This window comes from Phragmites australis, chromosome 22 (genome assembly GCF_958298935.1).
Source record: "Phragmites australis chromosome 22, lpPhrAust1.1, whole genome shotgun sequence".
Classification (NCBI taxonomy): domain Eukaryota; kingdom Viridiplantae; phylum Streptophyta; class Magnoliopsida; order Poales; family Poaceae; genus Phragmites; species Phragmites australis.
The window spans coordinates 3,686,712-3,711,694 of record NC_084942.1 but is presented as its reverse complement, the minus strand read 5'-3'; the positions used below and the strand labels follow the sequence as shown (position 1 = coordinate 3,711,694).

At 48.0% G+C, this 24,983-nt stretch overlaps 2 protein-coding genes across 2 annotated transcripts; one reads left to right on the top strand and one right to left on the bottom strand.

The window, feature by feature from the left end:
• Positions 1-490: 490 nt before the first annotated feature.
• LOC133905407 (uncharacterized) lies at positions 491-2,842 on the top strand. The gene is made up of 4 exons (XM_062347167.1): positions 491-730; positions 831-932; positions 1,313-1,472; positions 2,452-2,842. The coding sequence occupies exons 1-4, from the start codon at positions 491-493 to the stop codon at positions 2,622-2,624; spliced, it is 675 nt and encodes a 224-aa protein (XP_062203151.1). The 3' UTR covers positions 2,625-2,842.
• Positions 2,843-16,053: 13,211 nt separating this feature from the next.
• On the bottom strand, positions 16,054-16,876 carry LOC133905070 (uncharacterized). Its single transcript, XM_062346775.1, has one exon. It carries the CDS (start codon positions 16,801-16,803, stop codon positions 16,366-16,368), a length of 438 nt encoding a protein of 145 aa, XP_062202759.1. The 5' UTR covers positions 16,804-16,876; the 3' UTR covers positions 16,054-16,365.
• Between the last annotated feature and the right edge of the window lie 8,107 nt (positions 16,877-24,983).

The following is a 24,983-nucleotide window of genomic DNA, read 5'->3' as shown; positions in this document are numbered from 1 at the left end:
TAGTTAGTCTTTTCATTAAAGTGGAGATGACGACATCGGATTCACACTTTGCGCACTTATACTTCAATTTACGAACAAGATTTTCCACTGAGTATAAGAAAACACTTTTTTCGCACCAACAAAGCGTGTTTATTCTTTCCCAAGCTCTAAATATAGCTGATCCTCCAAATTTACCACGGAATCCATGCCACCCTCAACAGATTCATCCAAGTTTACACACTGTCATTGCCGAAAACACACGAGCAAGGGTTTCGAGAAAACCCCAAAACCTTTCGGGGAAGAAAAGGAAAAATAAAACGAGAGTGAAAAGAAAATAAAAAACGTGGCTATCTCCCGTTTCCACTATGATGAAATCCCCGTCCTGCCCCTCCACGAAGCCACGACGCCCGAGGACACCGCCTCTCCGCCCCTCCCTGCGCCCGCCTCCCCTACAAGAACCCCACGCTCCCCTTCCCCCACCACTCGCTCTGTCCTCGCTTGCTCTCTCTCCATGGCCGACTGCTACGCGCAGGAGGCGGACGACCTCCACCGGCGGTGGCTGCCGCCGGAGATCTTCGCCGACATTGGCATCGCCGACGCCGACGCCGCGCCTCCCGAGGCCGGTGGCGGCGGCGGCGGCGTCGAGGAACTCGCGGTGCAACTCGCCGGCATCCTCGGCGGCAAGGGCAAGGTGGCCCCTCGCGCGCCGCCTCCGACCCCTGCCGTCCCCGCCCCTTGCCACCGCGCGCAGGTGAGCCGGTGGTGCCTGCTCGGAGACTTGTTGTTTCCGGTTCTTGGTGCTTGCTTGGTGGCTCGGCCTTACCTGACCTATGCGGCGCACGTGGCTGCAGGTTTGCGGTCTGGAAGGGAGGTTCGTCGTGGCCTACGGCGGGAGTAATAGCGGCGCGGCGGTGGCGTGGCCGTTCGTGCCGTACTCGCCGGTGCAGTTGCAGGTGAGCGGCCGCGAACTCGCCAGCGCTGCTTCCTCTTTCCTTCTCCCCTTCCTGTTCTTCCATTCCCTCGCCGTTTTCTTTCGTTTTCCGTTTCCAATTCGGTTGCGATTTCCGCCGCCGCTGTTGCTGCCCGTGTTCGTCGCCGTCAACACCCCCCTGGCAACTGTTCCTCGCAACATAGAAGGCATGTTCTTCTTTAGAAAGAAAGAAATGGTGTGTGCCATTGGTTAATCACGAACGAACCATGTTGGAGCACTACTTGCTTTCCATATGTGTCGTGCAATTCTGTTCCGTGCTTTACAAAGCACGAAGAAATGGAAAGGGAATTTCTCCGGTCTTTTAACGCGCTGATGCTGATTCTTCCCCCGGTCCGTTTACAGGTCGCCAGCAACTTGGCGAGCATCGGCGGCGCGCTGGACTACTCGAGGCTTCCCCCGGCGCTGCCCTCCTGCCCGGCGAGGGCGAAGCTGCGCGGCGGCACCGGCGTGTTCCTGCCGCGCGCCGAGGCGTACAGGCACGCGGGCAATCCCCTGGCGAAAGGTAACGCAGCCGCCCCGCCCACTCGCATCTCGTGTACCGCAGTAGCGGGTCTTCAATCTTCTATCATCACGCGTGTGCCGTGCCGTGCCGTGCCATGGGATACGAAGAAAACAATCTCTATTTCAATTTCGTTTTATATTTTTTTCTGTTTACCGGCGGTAAAACCGAAATTCACAAAATTTCACCAATCATTTTTCATCCTATACTCTATTGATCCCATGTGTCACTCAAAGAAAATTTCAGAACTACATATTTCGTTGTCCTCCAAAATTCCCGGCGAAATTTTAATCAAATGTGCGTAGGTGTATAATCTCCTCGGTCTCCGTGCTACTTACTAATCCTGACTCAGTACAACAGCTGCCGGTTAAGATGCCCAAAATCCAAAGAGTAGCATCGATGCATCATTATTCATCGCAAATGCATGATCATGCCATGCGTTGCATCTCTAATGCTTCATCAATAAACGATGGCTTGGCTCCGAGGCCGACTGCAAACGAGCACTGGTTCCACAGGTTTTAGCGTACAATTTTTTGAGCCAGCAACCAAACCGGCACCCAGTTTTCATGTGACTCCTGCTGCTGGTGCTGGTGCTTTTTTGCCTGCAGTTAGTTCCATGCAGCCAGAGTTCATTAGCACCTGATGATAGAGCGGCCCCCACTTCTGATGCCAGTGTGATGCATGCAAACTGTTTCATTGGATGCCCTGACAGTGAAAGATGATGTGGAAACTGGGGAAAATAGGCAGGACTTATCTATTATCTACAAGGGAAGGAATTTTACTATGCATTTGTAACTGCAACACAAGAAGCATATGTTGTTGGATAGTGCTGGAGTGAATTGTTGCCATAAAAAATGCCATCCAACATGGCAGTAAAAAAAATAGAATTAGACGAATTTGTGGAATTTCGTCCCCTGGTAATCCTGCCATTTGCTCAACATGTAGATGGTATTGATAAAGTTTTTGATGACGTTTTGTGCAGATGGGAAAGCACCAGGCCCGAGGGCGTGGCCTGGGAGCCTGGGGCTGCGGCAGAGGGAGGAAAGGGAGCAGCAGTGGCACAACGAGACCATGTACCAGCGGCAGCAGCGTCACAAGGCGACTGCCGCGGCGGAGATGGCGCTGCCCCAGGATTGGAGTTACCACCGATGGTGATGGGCAGTTGGGGATGGTGGCGAACAGTACTTTAGTAGTAGTAGATGTTCTTGTAGCGGCAGTAACAAGGGAAAGAACAATGATAATAACAGGATGGATTGTAGGGAAGGAGCAATGATAATACCAGTAGTTCTGGTCGTATGTTTGCAGTAAGTTATCGTGATCTGTGCCTTCTTCTGGCCTTGCTAATCACTGTGCGGTTGGAACAATAATGAAGTGGCGGTTTAGGAGAGAACTCGTGCCATCTCTGCGCTGTTAAACAAACCAAAACAGCCATGCATCTGTCTCGAACGTCGGAACGTGCATGCCCTTGTGAGAGAAACGTGATGTTGACAGGGTATGTAGTAAGTATTTGTCTCGAACGTCGGAACGTGCATGCCCTTGTGAGAGAAACGTGATGTTGACAGGGTATGTAGTAAGTATTTGTTTATTTACCGTGCTAGTACTAGTACAACAGTTACTATACAATCGTAGAAAGAAGTTTTTACCTCAGCAGTAGTACAGTCGCAGTAGAGTTGGGCGAAGAAAGGTACAACGGTCCCTGGCAGCGATGCGATGCGATGCAGCACTGAAGCTGTGGTGCTCGCAGGCGTGAGGAGCAGCATTGAGTCCTCCCCCTGCTCTGCATGCAAAGCAGCAACTTTTCAGTCGCCTGCCCATGCCCCTGCTCGCCTCCGGACAAGGATCTTCTTCAGTTGCCCCAGAAGCCGGTCAAAAGCAAGAGATCCTGGGCGATTTCTTTAGCTTGTTTCAGGGTGCCGGTGTCCTCGTGGGCCGCGCCCCAGTTACTCCGGCGTGTCTGGCCCCCGCCTGGGACAAGACAAGACGGACAGGCGCAGTGGTGCTGGGGTGGTGCAAGTCCAAGTGCAACAGCATGCAGGGAGGCAGGGAGGACATTGATTTGTGGATCCTCTGCAACACGTCGCTTGTCCCGAGACTGCCGAAACGTTTCTTTAATCTGAGCTCTGGGAAGCATGGGCATGGAAGGGAGATAGGGGAAGGGTGACTGGGTGAGAGAGAGACGACGATGATCGGTCGGAGTGGATGAAACATCTGCTTGTTTAGTGGAAAAGAGCAGGCACATTCCGAGAATCTAAGTGCCTGTCAAGTATCAAGCGAACAATCAGTGCTGTATTAAACTATGGTTCTGTAGATGCTGTTACTCCTCCCTCTTCTTCTTTTATTCAATGGTTCTGTAGTTGCGGTCTTAGGTACTGGTTAGTTCACTCTTAAAAATGTCACACCTCCTTATCAAAAATTAGCTAAGATGTGACTAATAAATTAATGACTATATATATTTTATGACACGTGGATCCCAGTGATAAAAAAGTATGGCATGCCACACTTCCTAAGGGTTTGTTTGGATGGGTGCAGTAGCTCGTGCTTGCATCCGCGTATACGCTCACAGAGACGATCGTTTGGTTGCCATGACCATAGGTCGAAGCTTGCATCAGCTCGTGCGCTTGAATCGGTCGTAGCTCACATGCAGGCTCGCGGGATGCAGCTGAGGATCGGCTGGGCCCACTTGTCTGCGACAGTGAACCCCTCATGCAACCTCAGATTCAGCCTACCAAACATAAACTCAAATTCAACCTGCATCCGTAGATCCAACCAAGCAAACACTCTTCTTTTCTAAAATACAACTCCCCCAGTCTGCTTCTCCTCATCCAGAATATACGATGCAGCTATAAGAGACACAATACAGGCAACCAAACACAACATAAGCTTCAATGGCAAAATTTCCATCCACGGTGGCTTTTTTGGCAGGATTTTCTCTACTGCTGGGCTTAAAGGGAGACAGTCCCAACGACGAGATGCCACCGGCTGCAGGCGACGGAGCGGGGTGGGACACCTGGTTGGAATGAAATGGTTGTGATACAGTGTTACATGGATGATTCATGTTGCTATGGAGTTGATTGTCACGGTAGCACTGAGCTCATTTATCGAAACCAGTTTTTTTTTCCTGTTTGTTCGAGGTCGAAGCACAACACATTTGTTAGGTCTCATGAAGGGATATGAAATTGTGCCATGTTTTCGTGAGGCAAGTTTTGGGGTGAAACCAATGGGTCCCAAAGGTCCATGTGAAGTGTCGACTAGTGGTACAAGTGTAGGGATAGTAATGGATCGGATCAGATGTGAATTTAATCAAAACTCATTCGCTACGAAATCCGAAATTGAAAATCTGACCCGCACCTAAATTCCTAATCGGGTTGAAATGTGCACCTGCACTCGAACCCAATGAGGACCCATCGGGTCTTGCGTCGAAGTAGGGGCAACGTTGACGAGCAAGACTAAAGGGGGTGCGGAGCCGCGGATGGTGAGGCCAAAAGGGGTGGCATGGAGTCGCCAATAGCCAAGGATGAAAGGGGGCGGCACAAAACCGAGGCAACCGAGGCGAGAGGGGGCGATGCGGTCACGCGGAGCAGGTCTCCTCAAGCAGGCGTGCGGCGTGACGACATGGACACGTTGCAGATCGGGGGCGAGATGGCAGCGGCGCGTGGTGGAGCATGATGATGTCGACATGTGGAGGAATGGCCTTAGTGGCTTGGCTGAATGGGAATCGGGGGTCAAGCCGTCGGGACAAGCAACTGGGCTATCTGTACTGATTGTGTAAGCTACAATATACTATTTCGAGTGATCCGATAGGCATCCACAAACGAAAATTGAAGCCTTAGTCTAACCCGTCTCAGTTCGAGTACCTAGCCCGATAGATCAGTGAAAAAAAATAACACCCGAACCCATACCAATCGATTACCGAACCCACTATTTAGCTAAACCCACAAGTCCAACTAACATCCCTACTCAAGTACAGCGGACGCGGTTCGTCCTACCATCGTCCCGCCAGCAATGGCTTGGCCGCGATAAGCTGGCCTGCCGGAACCTCCGTGAATTGCGGCGGTGCCTTGGCGTGGGCGGAATAGCGCGAGCCGTGGGTGTGTGGGGCAGGAGAAGTTGGCGGGCGCGGAACGAACACTGCACCGTTGCCTGCCTCGTGGGCTCACCTGCACTGCACACGACTCGGCCGTAGAATTTCCTCGAGACATCTGTGTGTACATCAGTAACAGCATATCTGCAGCACTGGTACCACGCCGACCAATCTGTCCCCATGGGGAGTACTGTTGAGCAGTGACACTGCGACCGCATGAGACAACACACGGCATCAGGATCCAAAAGTGCTTGCAAGTCGATAAGCTGATTTGTTCAGGTGAATACTGTAGCATGGCAATTCTACCCGGGGAGTTTAGGTACCTACAGGTACCACGCGGACACAGGTAGGGACATGCTTTTTCACCTATGAGAATATCGGGTTGGGTACTTGTAAGAAATTGGATTGGGCACAGGTCTATATTTTTGCCTGCAGTTACCCACGAGTAAACTCGAAATGTGTTAGGATCCTGATCTTAGGTTCCTTTAGGTTTTCTGTATCAGTTTTTTGATTAAGTAATTGATGCTCATATAATTTAATAGAATATTATCAAATACACATTTTAAATAAAATAAAGTAAAATAATTACCTGAAAAGAATATAAGATAGTCTTGCGGATAAGAATCCATAACAGACCAACCAGACAGAAGAGCTTACAACGGAGTAAAACGAAACAAGCAGATAACCCAATACCAGAGGCAACTTAGGTGCGGACGCAACCTTAGACTTCTTCTCTCTAATTTCATCTGGGTAGAGGTTGATCTTTATCTCAATAATCTGAAAGTGGCAAGATTGAGTCCGGAAGATACTCAGCAAGTCCTATACTATTTCAAGGGGTTGATAGATGCATAATGGATATTTCAAGGATAAGACTTTACCGTTTAGTTTTAAATGTAAAGCGATTTATGCAGGTATTCAATGGTATTACATATTGTTAACCTTTTGAAATAAAGATAAACTAGTAACAAAGCTTTTCAAATAGTTTAAAACAAGCTAACTTTTCTACGAGATTTATCCCCAAACGCCAGAGTCCATGTACTGAAGGCTAGTCCCTTTTTAAGCCTAGGCCGGTTGTCGGTGAATCAGGAACCAGGGGTCCCCGAATCCCGAGGCTAGGTCAGCAGTTTGCCATGTGGCGCCTTCCCGTGGGGATCATCTCCGCGAGGTACGAAAAGACTAAGTCCCGGGAGAGGGCGCTCGGGGCCATAAACAGTGGTCCCCGAGTACCCGGGTTCCCCGATGATCTGCGAAGACCAAGTGACCGAGAAGAGAGTGCTCGGGGTCATGAACAGGTGCCGCTGAGCACCCAAGTCCCCCGGCGACCAGAAAAGCCGAGTACCGGGAAGGGGGTGCTCGGGGCTGCGAACAGTGGCTTCCAAGCACCCGAGTACCCTGAGGACCCAAGGAAGGTAGTTCCAGGAGAGAGTGCTCGGGGCTGCGAACAGCGGCCCCTGAGCACTCAGTTCCCCGAGGATCCGAACAGTCGATTCCGGGAGAGAGTGCTCGGAGCCGTGAACAATAGCCCCCGAGCACTCAGTTCCCCGAGGACCAAGAGAGGGCGTTTTTGGGAGAAAGTGCTCGGGAAGGTGAACAGTGACCCCCAAGCACTCGGTTCCCTGACGGCCCAAGAAGTCCTTCGTCGGTGGCCCCCGTAGGGGTCCAGCGGTGAGGTGTCAGCCTGTGAAAGGCCCGATGCCGCATTTAAGAGGGTGCGTGGCCTGTCACCTCCAACTGCTCCTGCCACGCTCGGTGTCAGTCCCTGCCACATTCTGGCAGAAGGGCGTTGGGACATTTAATGCACGGGTCCCATCCCGCGTCATCCGGCACTCCTCAGGATAGCATCGCAAGGCCCGAGGTGCCCCGCCTGCCGCCCTGCTATGTCAGACGAACAAGACCAGGCGGGCACGCCGGGCTACTCTACGACTACCCGGTGGGCCCTCTCCACGGCGCCAGTTGCTAGCGCCATCATGACGACCGAAGACAGGGCGGGGGCGCGTTTTCAACCCCCCATCACTTCGCGCTGGCGAGCCCATGATAACTGCATTTTCATTTATGGTGCCTTCGAACTCGTGCCCTCCCTTTCGGGGCATGCTACCGCCGGCGAGTATTTAAAGGGAGCCGGCGGGCACGGACAAAGACAATTCTTTCAGAGGTTCGGAGAGAGCACAGACGCCAAGACTCGAAGAACACCTCAGTAGAAGCACAGAAGCTGAGACCACCGAAGAACAAGTAGCCTGAAGCTCTAGGATAGACAAACATTCTTGTAACCAGCAACATTCCTGAGGGGCATTCTCAGGGCATTTATAGCATCCACACAGGAGTAGGGTATTACGCTCAGTGCGGCCCGAACCTGTCTAAAAATTCCTCCAGTGCATTTACTGCATTCTGCATTCGATCCTTCCATCTCACCTGCCATCGCATTTACACCCATTTATTTCTCCCGCAAACATATTCAGAATCATCCCCCCGGCCGAATCTCAAAAAAGGGTCCCTCCGGATCCCTACGATAGGAGTTCACCCTCCGACACCGGTACTAGCAACCTTCAAACAGAGGGATATATGGCCACTTGACTGCTCGCTACTCTCAACCTCCTAGTATGATATCCAACTCTGTCCGGTGAACGAAAAGTCAAGTCTTGTCCATTCAGAATATGTGGTTACACGAGGTGGCTAGGCCAGATGGCGCAATGACTCGATCCTTAAGCGGCTGGGCCAGACATCTTCATTGGCAATGAATATCACTAGGTAACTCAAGCCCCCAAGAGCATCCTCCCTGGAGGACCACTCTATATGCCTGTGTCAAAACAATTTTTATCTATTTTTACACATTATCCTCTATATCCCACATGACATCAAGGATTTCACAACCATCACAGAATTCACAACCATCAAGTATTCATGGTATATGAGCTAAGATTGATAACGATGAAGAGATATCAGTATTCATGGTATATGAGCTAAGATTGATAACGATGAAGAGATATCTTCGAAGAGACGTATTTCCCAAAAGCGACGTCTCCGAGGAGACGTATTTAATCCTAAGCACGCTAGATATCATGGCATCATCCGATTTAATATAGATAACGACAGGTAATCCTAAGGTGATATGTATTCTAGATGATGACATTTAAGATATGTCAAAGTGTTGATAGGATTTAGCTATTATAAATAGTTTAAAGAAAACACGATACATAGCACATGCGATAATAAGTTAAGTTTTAGTTGATTATGTAGATTATTTAAAAACATGAGTTTAATATGATCAAGGAAATAGGACTTGCCTTTACGAAAGTCAATTCACGATTGGTCTTGTCGTTTGAGAAATACCTGGTTCTTCATCATCAGGCCTCGTCTTCAGTTCCTTCTTTGCATTCTTGTTCAGATCCGTGATTTCGAGCCTACGCAGATTAACGACGAAAAGTGCATCACGCCTAAGCAAATGAACACCAAAATAAAACTAAAGGAAATATCAAAGTAAAAGAAGAATGACCAAGGAAAACTACAAAAGCTAACCTAACGGGAAGACGACGGCAACACTAAGCCTAGCGAAACTAATATACAGAGACTAGCGAGATTATCTAGTGGAGCTAGGTCAAGTTGTTTACCTAGTTGTTTTATTAACTTAAGAGGAAGTCTAAACTAGTTACTAACGACTATGTGAGCGTTTATTAGCTTAACTGCCGAAAAGCGTTCGTTAGGGTTTCTACGTGTAGGTGAATGCGTGTGTACAGATATGAACATGTGTGTAATACTTACGTCTATATGTATGAGAGCATGTGTATATATATATATATATGTGTGCGTGTGTGTGTGTGTGTGTGTGTGTGTAAGTATAACTCTAGGTGATTATATGTGCTTGAGTGTCAGATTAACATTCTAATCTACAACACTAAAACATGGTTATCTAGTATTTATTCCCAATTACCTAATATTACTTAATTGCCACTCTAATTAAGCTATATATTATTGACATCATAAGAGAATTTATATAATTAACTAATTAGGTTAAACTATTCTTTAAAACTAATTAATTAACTATTAAAAGGGTATTCAATTAATTAATTACTAACATTAAAATATTCTATCATTTTTTAATGACTGATATTTATTTATTTAACAGCTACACTAGTTAAACTTATTTCGTTAATTATACTCAGATTAAATCATGTGGATTAAAGCATGAAATAACAATTTACTTCTAAACATTTAATTAAAAAATTAATTCTTTAGTTTATTCTAAATACTATTCTTTAAATAATATGATGTTAAACATATATTGATGCTAGATTAACATAAGCAACTAATCTACGATTATAACCTAAACACTCTTATCGAAGTAACTAACTCAACTTATTTATTAAAAGACGAAAATTAAATCTAGCTTAAATGTTGTGACATGAATTAAATACTAAATGAGAAAATTAAATGAGCTCCAAAAATTACAAGACTTGGTAGGAATGAAGATCATGATTTTAAAGGAATATCGATGAAATAATCATCGAAATCGGAGTTAAAACGGAGGAGTTATGATCGTCGGAACATTTAACGGAAATAGAAATCCTGAAAATTAGAAAAGGACACTATGTTGTGAACTTGGTCCACGAGACTTATGAATTGAGGGAGTTTTTGAGTGGTGTCCATGGTGCATCGGATTCGTGGTCTCGATCTGTGGTTCGGTGGACCAAGGTTGGTTTGGTGGGCAATGCACGGTGGACCGGAGCCATGAGGTTGCTGGCCGGCTTGACCAGTGGGGTCCATGGGGTGAGTACAAGGTCGGCCAGGTCTTATCCTATGCAGCTAACAGAGAGAGAGGCCGAAGAGACTAAGAGGCAGAGGGGAGCAGCCGGAGGAGATGGTGGTCGGCCGGAGATGGGCTCAGCCGGGGAAGAAAGGGGTGGCCGGTTGGGGAGCAGGAGGTCAGAGAAGAGGAAGAAGGCGGTGCCAGGAGAGAGGAAGGCGTGTCAGGAGGAGGTGAAGAGCGAAGGAAGATGGCGGCTCACCAAAGATGGAGAGAGCGGAGGGGCCTCGGCGTGAGGGAGAGGAAGCTCGATGGCGGAGAGAAGGCCGGGACGATGGGGCTTCTTGGCCAGGCTGGGGCAAGGAGGAGACGACCGGCCAGCGAAAGTTCGGTGGTGGCGGGCTCCTTGGTCGAGCGCACCGGGACGGCGTCTCAGCATGGAAGGTGTGATCAGCTGCGTGGTGAACAGCGCACGAGCGCAGCGGTGTGGGAGAGGCGTGGGCGGAATGACACAGGTTGGTGGTGCGATGTGGCGCGATGTGCACGGCGCGGCACAACACGTGCGGTGCAGAGGGAGACACCGGAGAGGAAGAGGTAAGGCTCACCATGGTTGTTGGCGCTGGGGAGCGGTGCAGTCAGGACAGTGCAGTTGCGGGCGGCAGCCTGACGCCATGGTGATGCAGCACGGCGCACGACCGAGCGGCGGCATGTGCGGGCGGGAAACGCCAGGAGATGCGGTGGCCTGGAGGTGGTTGAGCATGACAACAATGAGCACGACAGCAGTGCAGAGGGGACCAACTCGGTGTTGCGCGTCGCGGCTGAGTGGGCTGCTAGCCATGGTTGCACACTCACGGGAACGGTGCCGTGGGCAAGGAGGAGTAAAGCATAGCGGTGGCTTGGATGGCACAAAGGGGCAAAGAGGGGAGGCAGTGGTGCTCACCGTGCTGCTTGTGTGTGTATTTGATGTATGCATGTGTGTATGCTTGTGGTTGGGGGAGTCTTGCAGGGGAAGCAAGAGAGGAGAAGAGGAAGGGAAAGGCAAGTTTGCTTGCTGCTCTGGGGTGAAAGATTAGCGGGAGAGCGAGAAGGAAGTGAAAGGATAATGATGTCGCCTAGGGGGGTGAATAGGCGTTTTTATAAAAATTCGCTCCCTTTTACCGTTGGTCTAAACTTGCAGCGGAATATAAACTAACAGATTTTTCACAAATGAAAAACCTAAATATGCTAGGCTCAACTAGTGCATAATCACCCTAAATAAGTGTGGAAGTTACAATCCTAAGGTGAGAAAAATTACTCAATTCTAGAAAAAGATATGCAAGAAAGCACTAATTGAAAAAGGCTTAAAACATTGTTCACCCCGGATACTACGGGTCAACTCGGAGTCTCCGGGTTGTACAGTTCCAGAACCTCCAGGTAAATCCGGATTCTCCGGGACCTGTACAGAAACTAGCTCGAAACTAAAAAAAAAAACAACACCTTAAGATTTCTAGCTCAAACCTAGCTCGAAACTAAAAAAAAAAACAACACCTTAAGATTTCTAGCTCAAACCAAATGAAGTCGTGTATTCCATGTAATGATTCCAAGTAGATCTACTAAGAACTTACAATCAAATACACACAAACAAGAAGATCGAGCAATATGCACAAATATTGAGCAAGAACTCAAATGTAAACAACCGAAGTGGAGACACAAATATTTGTTTCCCGAAGTTCGGATTTACCACCATGAATCCTACGCCTCCGTTGAGAAAGCTCCAACGAGCCGAGTCTCTTTCAACCGCTTTCCTCGATCCACTAGCTTTATCTCTTCCCTTGCGGAGGCGAGATCGACCTTCATAAACTTTTCCGCGGCTCACCACATGCACAGGAGCTCACCGGGTAACACCTAGCCGCCTAGGAGCTCAAAGCTCCAAGAGTAACAAACGCGATGATAAACTTCTTACCGATGAACTCGAGTGCTCAAGAATGGATTTTAGCTCACTTGCACTCAATCTTCCAATCTCTCAACCCAACTCACTTTTCTTCTAATCTCTCACTAAAATGGAGTGGGATGGAGTTCTTTTGGCTCTAAAATGCTTTTCTTTCATGCCCTTGCAGCAGCACAAAGGATGGGGTGAGGGGGTATAAATACCCAACCCCCCAAAACTTGACTTGAAGTCTCCGGGTCAACCCGAAATATTCAGGTAAGCTAAACAAGGCAAAACCGAGCACCCAGACTCGGGACCTCACCCGGAATATCCGCAACCCGGAGTATCCGGATCAACTCGGAGTATTCGGGTCAACTAAAAAGGCCCAAACCGAGACCTCTCCCCGGAACCTCACCTGGAGACTCCGGACAACCCGGATAATTCGGGGTTAACCCGGAATCGTAGTGATTGAACTCGAAGAATCAGATTATAACTCGAATGATTCGAATTGCATTCAAATACATAATCGTCGAAGATTTGAAAGAGTTGGGATTCAAGATATTTGGGATTAAATTCAAATAGGAGTATTTGAATTTGGAGCTAAATTTGGATTTGGCATCAATTCAAATAATGGTATTTGAATTATGAGTTGGATTCGAAGCTCTGACTTTGGGAGAGGAGTTGGATTCAAAAGATTTGAATTTGAGAGAGGTTTGACTTCAAAATAATTGAATTCAATTTGGACTACAGCTGAAGTGAAACTAAGAAAATAGATTTGAATTTGAGAGATATTTAAATTCAAATATTCACTCAAAGAACCATAAAAGCAATAAACCAAAATGCATATGATAAATGTATTGCAACGATTAATTTGGAAATTAATTTGATGCTCTCTGTTGAGGGTAAATCCCTGACAGTGATTCCGAGGTATGTTGGACAGTGGGTGCGTGAACGGTGTTTCAGGGACTGGGTGTGTCTGTGTGTAGATGATGGATTCGAGGACACCAGTGTTTATACAGGTTCGGGTCTCTCGAAGGATAACAACCCTACGTCCTGTATTTGTGTTATCGTAGATCTTACTGGGTTACAGACGGTGTTCTAGCAGTTTACCAAAATTGATCTCCCTTGGTTACAGACGAGGTCCTCATCCCTTTATATAGTAGGGAGAGGGAGGACTTACATGCGGACGAGACGGAACGATGCCCTTCTGCACCAAGCATGCCAACTTGCTTTGACGGCATTGCATATCGTGCTGCCGCGCGCCATCTTTGCTTAGCCTATAGAACCTTATCTTGCTGCATTTAATGTGACGAGACGGAACGATGCCCTTCTGCACCATTCCCGTCCGCTTGCCTCTCCGCACCGTCCCCGTCCACTTGCCTCTACGCCGTCCCCATCCACTTGCCTCTGCGCCGTCCCCGTCCACTTGCCCTGTCGGGTGGCTGACAATGTCCCATCTGTCGTGCGGTGCTGCACCGGCCTGTAGAGTCTCACTTCGTAGCCTTTAATGCTACGGGATGGGATAACGCCCCCTGCACCGCCCATGACCTTATCCGTCGGAGACGGTGCATGGTGAAGAGAAGCGTTCGGGCGAGTGTCTAATAAAGGCGTTTTGGATGGGTTGCGTCCAATCTGATCCCGCGACCAGGGGGTCTGGTCATGGGTTTATGTGAAGACGTAGCGAGATTGGTCACTAGAGGCCTTACACTGGTTGTGGTAACCCATCAATCGATTAGCTTTTTAGGAGGCATGTTCCCTAGGCTGTTTACACCCTTCGTGGGGCCTATTAGCTGGGGTACCCCTTTATTTGATACACCGACACTCTCTGAAATACTTAGTCAAAATATTATATTTAAATATATGCATATGAGTATATATACATTGAATATATTTCTTTGATTTTATCTTGGTTTAAATAATTAGAATTTTTTAATTTAAAGTGAATTTTGTAATTTTCTAAAATGCTAAAACTCAGGATGTTACAAAATGCCTCACTCCACCATCAAGCCTTATCTTCTCCCAAATTCCCACAGCCCGTCCCTATCTGCAGGAAATTCTCTCTCCCCCCCCTCTCTCTCTCAGATTCGTGAGGTGTGAAGCAGGTCACCAGTCACTGCACGGCTACGCCCCGCCGCCAAGTGGTAGTGCCCCGCCCCGCCCAGGCCAGCCACCACAGCACGTCCACGCATGACTCAAGCCCGCATCACCCCGCCCTCGGTTGGCCGCCACCTCCATCGCACGGCCTTGCCTTACCACCGGTCGGTCGCTGTCGCCGCCACCACACGACCGTGCCTTGCCTCTGGTCGGCCGTCGTCACTGCACCTCATCTCCAGTCGGCTGCTGCCGCCATCGCCCAGTCGCGACTCGCCTCAAGCCGACCGCCACCGCCGCGCCTCACCTCTAGTCAGCTGCTGCCGCCATCGCACGGCCGCAACTCGCCTCAAGCCGACCGCCACCGCCGTGCCTCACCTCCAGTCAGCTGCTGCCGCCATCGCACGGCCGCGACTCGCCTCAAGCCGACCGCCACCGTCGCATGACCACGGCTCGCCTCAAGCCGGCCGCCGCCGCCACACGACTGCGCCATGAGCTAGCGGCCATCCCGCGGGCGACCCGTGGGTTTCGGGTACCCGACGGGCACAGGCATGGTCATAGAATTCTGCCTGTCACCTTTCACGGGCACGGGTCGAATAACCCGATTCAGATCTTACGGATTTGCTTCGTTCACACCCGATTTGACCCGTTGCCATATCAATCTGTTGATGCACGTTGAGACGATTCAAGATGGAGTAGATAGGTGCTTTCCGTGTATAGTTGTGCTCTGCTCACGCAGGCATCGGTGTGCTTACATAGCACGTGCCTACTGCATGCCTACACAATTATGCTCGCCAAACCATCTTGCTGACAACATGTCGCATTCTTGCTGCATTTTTCAGCCAAACCACTGAGCCACTGCATGTACAAGGCGTGCGTTCGGTCTCGCGGTGCAGAAATCTCAACAGGCACGCACCAGTGGACAGTATCACGAGCAATTACAAGGCAAGAGCTGCTCGTAATGAACATCGCTGTAAAGTAAACATTCGTTTGCAAAATAGACAGGTCAATTTGAGACTGGTTCTTCACAGCTGCTGTCTGCTGGCCGCCCGATTAACCGATCCTACATAAATCATTGTCAATTTCTTGCTGGATGTACTTGGCGCAATGGACTTGAAGACGGCCAACAGGAGAAAGAGGAAGAGAGTTAGACGGGATCGTGTTGGAGATCTTGATCCGGCTGCCTGTGGAATCCCTGGTGAGGTTCAAATCCGTCTGCAAGGCCCCTCCGAAACCCTCAAAATTCGTAAAATTTCAGCGAAATTCTAATCCTAAGTGTTGTTCTCCACCAACAGCAAGACTTACTTCAACCCGGCCACAAGGGGTGAAGGAGGAGGAGAAGAAAAAAAAAAAGAAAAAAGAGAAAGAGAAAGAGAAGAGGAGGGACCTCTTCCCATTAGCTCTGGATTCACAATCGGGTGAATTCACCCTACCCTATGTTGAGCTCAAAGACGGGCACTCACGATATCTATTCTATTTCATTAACATGAACATCCAGCAAATATTATTGGGCTGTTTGGTTAGGGGCTAATGGAAGTCAAGTTAAATTTTAGCTGTGCTCTAAAAATTTAGCCTCCGTTTAATTTGAGACTAAAATTTAATTATGTTCTACAAATATTTGACCAACCAAAAAATTTTATAGTATTTTGAACAAATCTCGGATGGCCAAATACTCCATCAAAAAATTTATCCGACCAAAATTTAACTTACACTCAAATCAAATACTATTTTAACGATCAAAATTAATACTACTTTGATTTGACATCTAACCAAATCTTAGCTTAACTTATTGAGACAAAATTCGAACAGCTCCAAATCCCCGTGGGCCTATTCCGTTTCAGCCTTCGGGACCAAACACTTGGTGTCAGTATGCTGCAGGCCGTACCTGCGTGTACGAGGCGTGCCTTCGAGGCTCGCCCATCGCCGGTGGCATCAAGGACGCATCACCAGCAACATAAGGCGAGAGCTGCTCGTCGTAACATCGCTGCAATAGTTTAGCAGTTGTTGGTGACAAAATGAACATGCGGATTATTAAACAGCAGGCCCGGGAGAACCTCAGAAAACACGCCTAGGAAACACGTCACTGGAAGTTTGCAGCAAGAGACACCAACACCAAGAACACCAACACGTAGATACTCGACCCGGCGCAGCTGGTCCGGCTGCTCCCGGCGGTGAAGAAGTAGTAGTAGCTGCTGGGCCGCCCTCCCTTGCCCTGGCCCGGCGGCGACGGAGGAGCCGACGGCGAAGAATAGCTGCCGCTGCCGCCCTTCGCTGACGACGGTGGTGGGTATCCCCCCTCCGACGGCGGCGGGGGCGACGAGCACACCGTGGGGCACGTCCCGCACTTGCTGACGCACAGCACGTTCGTGTCCTGCCCGGCTCCGGCCGTCGCCGGCTGGGCGTCGGAGGCCATCGCAGCCTCGCCGTTGAAGGACACCGCGATCCAAGACACCAGCAACGCCAGCCACAGCGCTCTTCCTCCTCCCTCCATCGCCACACGGAACGGAGACCTCACCATGCGATGTGCGCGACCGGCGTGGTTGTCTACTTGTGAGAATGAGATTCCTGCAGCACTTGTGTGCAGGACCGGAGTTGTTATTGTTATATAAAGCAGGGCCAGCCGAACCTACCAGTGCAGCAATGTGCCAAGCTTGAAGCAGAAGCTCCAAGCGAACATGAGCACAACGCAGGGACGTTGCAGGAGGTGGCTGTAAAGGGAGAAGCTTCGATTCTTGGCAGCAAAGGATTGAAGATGCTTATGCCAGCTGATATAATAGTTATGTCTCGGAAAATTCGGTGGACTCGCCGGGGTGAACTATTGGAGCGTGAGGTGGTTTTTGGTTGATGACCTGCTGCCACGGTAGCATGCATTATCTTCCTGTTGCTTTCATGAGTAGTACAAGGCAGGCAAGGGATCCACGCACCTCAACTGCCAGTTCACTGAGGCTCTGCTAGACGTTTGTGTAGATATATACACTCCCCAGTATTCAAACACTCGATATCCTTTTTTCAAAAAAATTCTTCGATAAATTGCCAGTTTTCTAAAGAGCTAGCAATAGACATGCAACACATGCACTGTAACAACCTTTCCAAAATTGTCGCCAATTTTTTTTTAAATGATGTTTTGGGCTTGGGTCAGGCTTACTTTGCGGTCCTAAAGCCCACAAACTTTTTTTTTTAGAGGACGAAAGACCACCACCTGTGCACTGTAACTAGTTCTGGCTAAGTGGGCCTGACGGGCCAGTTCGGTACAGGCACACCTAGACACGGCCTGTTAGGTCTGACTATATAACCAGGCCGTGCCATGTCGGCCTGTGTGTCAGAGGCTCGGCCCATGGCACGACCCGTGAGGCCCCGTGCCTACCGGGCCAGCCCGGGCACAGCGGTCTTGGTGCGGCCCTTTTTTTAAAATTCCATCAAGAATAGAAAATTTCAATTAATACATTTTAAAAACAAAATATTGACATTCATTTTTTAAATTGACAGGAGTAGGCGCTTGTTGCTCACATAATAGGTGACTTTTATAAAACCTATGACTTAAGAACGATAGCATCCAATCGCCCACTAGTCAGGCGATAGGTTCCGAGTTGGCATGCATTGCATCCTAGGTGGAGCTAACCTGGAGCCTGTCGCCCACGGCAACAGATAACAATCGCCCAGTAGTAGGGTGAGTCCAGTAGAGGGGAGACAAGATCCTAGGGCCCATCAGAGGGGCGACAAGCTCTTATCGTCACTCCTCGAGCGACAGTTTTTTTTAAAAAAAAAATTGTACAAGTTTTGTTTGAGTGATTTGTACAACATTGAAATTTTAATTTTAGCAATCCATTTTATCTCAAATTCTTATAGCCCAGTATCACAACCATACTCCGAGGAAGTTATCTTTACACTTTGGAGTTGTAATTAGTTGTAATTTACGAATATAAGTTTAGAAGAAAAAAGTTCGAAAGTTTTTTTAGTCTACCATCATGACCATACTCCGAGTTGTAGTTTTCGAGGAAGTGTTTTTACTTATAACCCGACAGTCGTATTGGTAGATGAAATGAGGAAATACATCACGCGTAGGGTATAGTCGAGTACAAATGTCACGTCATAATCACTACCCTACTCGATAGTGCGTAAACTTGATTTCTTGTCAGTTCATCTAGTCTTTCTCACATAGCGTTGAACTTCTTTGCTGGTTCTGACTGCAAAGCAAAAGGTGTTTAGCACTCAAGTGCCTCATGCACCACCTGCTCTATAGATCGGACCACCACGCCAGCACCTCACGCTGAACAGAACCATATTAAATATCCAAGATCACCTACAACAACATTGCATGACGGTCATGTATAACAAATACATACATTAGGGCGGCCTTGCACTGCTACAAGCTTCACACGCTCGAGGAATCATTACCAGCTGCATATGTTCTCACTCTCCACAAAGGCAATGGCCACTAGTAACACTTGGTTGTTTCTATCTACTCTAATTATAGTCACTATCTGCCCTCTATATTTGCTTGTAAAGAATGCACCACCGTTCATGTACAAGGATAGGTCGGCAATGCCTAAAAGCATTTATGCATGGTCCCAGAGCAAAGAATGCTTGCTGAAGTATAAACTTGCTAGGCACTTTTGGATCGGAGTAATCCTTTATGTCATGGTAAGTTTCAGGGTTTCTTGCAGCAATGGTACTTAGAAAGCGTGGGAGATTTTCATAAGATGCCTCCAATGGTCCGAACCTCATCTCCAGCGTCTTCTGCCCTCCAAACCTTCACATAGCTTATAGCACTGAAAGTCCTCATATATGGTTCAAATTATGGATCTTGGCTCATAGTGTTTGTTGTCCACAATCCATGGGTATATGTAAGTTGCAACAAAACTGGATGAAAGGTTCTCGTGGGATTTCTCTAGTTCTTCTAGCTTGCATGTATGCTTCATCACCATCAAGCATTTTCATTGATCATTCCACTTTCTCTTGTAAGCGTGCACCCGTAATGGGCAATTTGGCATCACACATTTCATTGTACTCCTTCATGCTATACTTAACAATTTTTAATGACTTCTTAAGAGATAGTACACAATACTTCACATCATTCATAACAACCTCTTTGATTGGGTACATGGCTCCTAGTGACACCTCATTCTGGTGGTACTCCCACGACACCTTAATAGAGTGTTTGGTTTAAGGAATGGCAAGATATATCACCATCTCATTCTTAACCCACATGTTTGGTTTGAGGAATGGAATAAGTTGATCCATCACCACCTCATTCCTCAAACAAGTACATGACTAGTGTAAATATGATGGATGGTATCATCCCACCAAAATTGATGAGATGAACCCATGATAGACCATCCCATCTAGGATGAGTTTATCCCTCAAACCAAACACTCCATAACCCTTTGTTCACAACTAGGTTTGCAAAATTTTCATTGTTTCACTCCGCATGGACATGCAAACCACTCTCTTCGTCCGAAGAGTCTCATCAGGAAGTTGCTGGTGCTCAAGGTCCTCCCTCTCCATCTATGCAACTATGCCTTCAGTCCGCTCTCCTTCGTCCACAACCCTTGGATTAGCTCCTTCCCAGCTGATAGATGGGGCTGCCAGTGAGCCTGGGCCAAATTCATTTTTGGGCCGAATAGAGGAGCAAAATGATTGGCCCATGAAGAGAAAAATCAACATTAAAATTTAATCAAATAACAACAATCCCCACCAAAATTTTGATGTTGGAAAAACTGGTTTTATATACAGGTTTTAAGTAACATGTACCTTTCGAGTTTGAATACACTACTGATCCACACAAACTTCAGCCCACACAGGTAGAAGAGGACATAACCTTGATCCTCCACCTTGGTGTGCGGACCTCCATTCATATAGCACCATGTACGAGGCAGTCTTGCTTTCAGCTCTCGGGTTGGATGTTATGGTCATGTTCATGTATCTTAATTCATGAGTGCCACACAGAGAAGTATCCCTATTCTCTATGATTGCGACCATACAATCACTCTCATATAGGTGAATTCTCCTAGATGTCCTGTAGAACGACATCTATTGCCATTCAACACTGAATTCATTAAAGAGCCAACGACTCACCCTCTCCTACAGAAGAGCAAAGAGAAAATGAGATTGATTTGCTCTTTTATCCACACAGTTTGTTTTCCTAGAGCCTAATTCATGGGATCTCCAATCTCCTAGAATAAGTTACTGCAGATGTGAACCTTGACAGTGGGTAGTAATCCCATCCCTCTTGATGATGCCTGAATGAATGCTTTAGCCATTCCTTTTGTGAAAGGATCTGCAAGATTTCTTTCAGACTAAATATAATCCACATCGATTATACCCATCTCTACTACATGCCTCAGTGACTTGAGTCACCATTTTATATGCTTAGAAGTCTACATATTGTCCTATTTGACTAGTTGAGTGTCATATTTGACTAGTTAAGTGCCCATGCATTGTAACGAAACAAAATTTTCATAAGATGACATCAAGTATATGGATAGATATTACTTACATTAATGGATCTAAGGAGTGATTCCCTGTGCTACCACATGGCAGATCGGCTGCTCATTTGTTGACTCCTCTAAAACCCGCCATCATTGTCGAAGTATCTTTCAAGCAATAACATTGTTAATATTATTGAAGCACTGTAAACACATTCTGAACACCAGATAACATACTGCCGTACAACCAAGTTTACATATTTATTCGAGTATACACTAAACACCCATAAAAACATAAGGAAAGGAGATTCATGCTACTGTGTGAGGACCTCTTTGTAGACGATGTTCTTAGTGCATGTCCCACTCTGCTTTGAGCGCTTCTCCTTTTTCTTACCTTCATCCGGGGTGGCGAGGATCTTAATGTTCCTTCTGGCTGTATCTCTAGATAGCGCGATGTATAGCTGGCCATAAGAGAACATTGGCTGGGGAAGGTGCACGCCGACATTCGGGATGGTCGGTCCCTGTGCCTTGTTGATTGTCATGGTGAAGTTGAGCCTAACAGAAAACTGCTTCCGCTTGAACCAGAAAGGGAACATCTCATCATCTAAGGGACATAGGGGGATATGAGGCAGGAAAATCCTTTTCCCAGCATGCTGCCCGAGCACAATCTCTGCGTCAGTAGCATTTCTTTGGAACCCTCGAACAACAAGCCTTGTCCTGTTGCAAAGTCCATTGGCGGGGTCAATGTTTCTGAGCAGTATGACAAGACAGTTAACCTTGAGCTTCAGCACATGCGGAGGCAGCCCGTTTGGGGTCAGAGAGTTAAGGAATTCCGGGGGTAGTAGTTGTGGGGGTCATCTTCAGCGCGATCAAAGCTATGATACACCATCTCATCCCCCCCGCCCCCACCCCCCCCCCCAGAAATGACCAATCATCTTCATGTTAATCGTATCCATGTACTCGTTTCGTGTGGATAGGATGGCTCTCGACGTGATGTAGTTTGTGTCAGCTAGGTTAGCGTCAAGCATCGAAAACATGCTATCTATAAGTTTATCGAGGTCTGCGTCCTTTCCTGTATACAGCACGCATATATCATCAGGAAGTCATATGTTGCCATCGCCATCAGCCTCCTCGGTGCCATTATCGATGCGCAGTAGGTATTCCGCAAACCATGGGTTGCTCTAAGCCCTCATGTTACGCATGAGCCTTAGGTGTCGTATGCACTCCCACAGGTAGGACCTGCGCAACGTCGAATCAACTACCTAAGACCTTGATCTCTTTTGGACAACAGGGAGGACCTGTCTAAAGTCACCACCAAACACAACTGTCTTCCCGCCAAACAGGACATCTGGCCGGCGCATTATGTCGCGCATGCTGTTGTCCAAGGCCTCCATTGCATGCCTCTTAGTCATGGAGGTTCCATCCCACATAATCAGTGACGTCGCATGTAGAAGCTTGCCCGTCCCACTCTGCTTTGTGAAACTACAGCGACCCCCATCATCAATGGTCAGAGGTATCTTGAATCGCGAGTGCACGGTTCTTCCTCTGGGCATTATAGAAGCGGCAACACCAAACGTAGACATCGCCACGACGATCTTCCCCTGGCCGCGGACCATAGAAAGCAGTGTCTTGTAAAGAAAAGTCTTTCCCATGCCTCCTGGGCCATCAACGAAGAATATGCCTCCTTCACCGCTATCAACCGCGGCTAGAATCTCGTCGTAGGCGACCCTCTACTCGACATTGAGGGAGTCAGATAAGGATGTGTGCTCATGGTCCACACTGATCATAGACTCCTCGAATATCTCCCACGGCACACCGTTTTCCATGTCAAGTGCCGCATCGATCTCAAGAAGAGGGAACAATCTTATATCCTTCCCCATCGCCTGCAGCATGTTCCTGATATCTATCAAAACCTTCTGCTCGGCCGTGTGTGTGCATTGATCGGTGCGACGGTAGTCATTCGACGTTGCCTCAAGGTGAATGTTCCAAAGGCCACGCACGTCGCTGGGCTCACAAAATACCAATATTGTTGCAAAGAGCCTTCGGGGCGACGATAGCATCTGGAACAACTTAGCCTCCGTGAGGCACTCATCTAGCGTATTGTCTACCTCAATCAGACCCCTTTTCTTTGCGGCATCACGGAAGGACGATAGGACCTCGCCATCAACTATCCTTAGGTCCTCATAGGATGTCACTTGTCACGTGGTTCTGGAGAATCCGAAGGTAGTAGCGTTCCTCCTCGGCCGGATAGGTTGTCACAATTCTACCGACTTGTCCACCACGTTTCTTCGGTTGCTAAAATTTTCTATTTTTCCCTGTTTGCCAAGTAAACCACTCGGGGAAGTCACGGGTACCGACTTATACGACTTTGTTTGTCTCGAAGTACTTTGTCAGCATTGACTTCTCGACATCATCACGGTTGAGCACCTCCTGTATGTCCTGCACCCCTCGGTACGAAACCATATGCATATTCAGGAGATGAAGTTGTAGTTGCATCACAGGTGGAGAGTTCTTGCTCAGATCAAAGTCGTATATCCTCCACAAGGCTTCTGGGGGGTAACCCACCTCGCCTCCTTGTACTACTTGATCTCGTCGATGTCATTGTTGTCGACCTCGTTCACAGATATGGATGCCCGGTCGTGGCCCTTGTATATGTACTTGAAAAGGTACTTGACAGCCTTTATGCTCGAGTGGACCTCAATATTTATGTGACAATTGAACAGCCGCAAGAGGTAAGGGTTGTAAGGGACGACCCATCTGTTATCTAGTTGGCATTTCCAAACCATTGCATGACGACCGTCATCGCGTCTCCTGTACACCGGGTAGGAGTCATTACCTTGCATGGTGGCCGTATTGAAAGGACGGGGATAATGGTTCTTGCATGACCCACGATCCTTTGTGCATGGGCACTATGAGTTTAGTATGCCACAAGAGGCATGCATCATGTGCTTGACTACCATCTTGTATAGCTCTGGATACTTGTGCTTGTCCGGGAGCTCGGCAGAGATGATACAATCATACTACTCCAGACACACAAGCTTGTACTTGCCCTGCATGATCAGCAGGAAGTGGGCATGCAGTAATCCCTTCTTCTGGAACTCCACAACATAGACATAGGCCTGGACCTTGCCGAGCATGTGCTTCTCAAACAACTATTTCTTTAGTTCCTCGAGCTTCGCACTAAAAACACGCACGACGAGATCTGGACAATCCTGGGGTATCTGGCCATGCTCAACCTCACACGTGATCTCTTCCTAGTTAGGGTTGTAGGTCATTGTGAGGAAGACGTCCAGCTTCCTGTACTTCCGCACCAATGCCATAGCATACATGCACCGACGCCTCCTATCTCGAGGTCCTCCGATAAACAATGTAGCCAGCACGATCCTTTTACCGACCGCGTCCGCTCTGCTCCCTCCAGCATTAATGCTGTCCACCAAGCTTTGATAGAGGTCCGCCCTTATCTCCTTTTGATGATTCCATATGTAGTCTAGCTGCGAACTCTCGATCTTGATGTAAGTATCGACCACGAACTATTGGAAAAGACGTTTACCGAACAGTATCGGGTTGAATATCCCTGGCCTCATCTGGAATTTGTAGTAGTAGTAGTCCCTCATAGAGACGCACAGCCTGCTATTTGAATCTACGCAGAGCGTAGGACGACAAATGTTAGTGTGAGATATAAACGAATGCAGAGGCAAAACCCGTGCTAAAAACATTAATTGAAGGAGAATATTAGCCTGGATCCTCGTTATTGTTATCACGAGCCGCACGAGCCGCCCTAACCGCATCCATGGATACGCCAAACTTTGGGATATTGGGATGCCAGCCAATCTCACCTCTCATGAAGAAGAGAGGGTATGATAGGGGGTCATAGCACGCATGATACAGCCGGATGTCATACGTCTCGTTGTTGTTCCCACGCAGGATAACGCTACAGTCAAAAAATTTCCGTTGCTCGCTGCCCTCAACCCACACAGTTGCCACCTCTAAAGTGAGCGATACGTTATATGTCCTCTGGTTGAGCCTATTATCAAGATTTAGTGTCACACGGTAATCCTCAAGGTCTTCAACCTGTCTCATCCTCCTGAAATGCTGAGATTATGGGTTGTCACGAAGTATGCCAACCAGCCTCGCGATGACTTCTTGGTCTTGTCGGTATTGCTTCTCATGGCATCACCGATACCGGTGCTCTAGACTTGGGTCGTCATCATAGAAGTACATCTCTAGATGTCGGGGGTCCAAGCTATTAGTTCCAAATGAATGTATGTTGTGG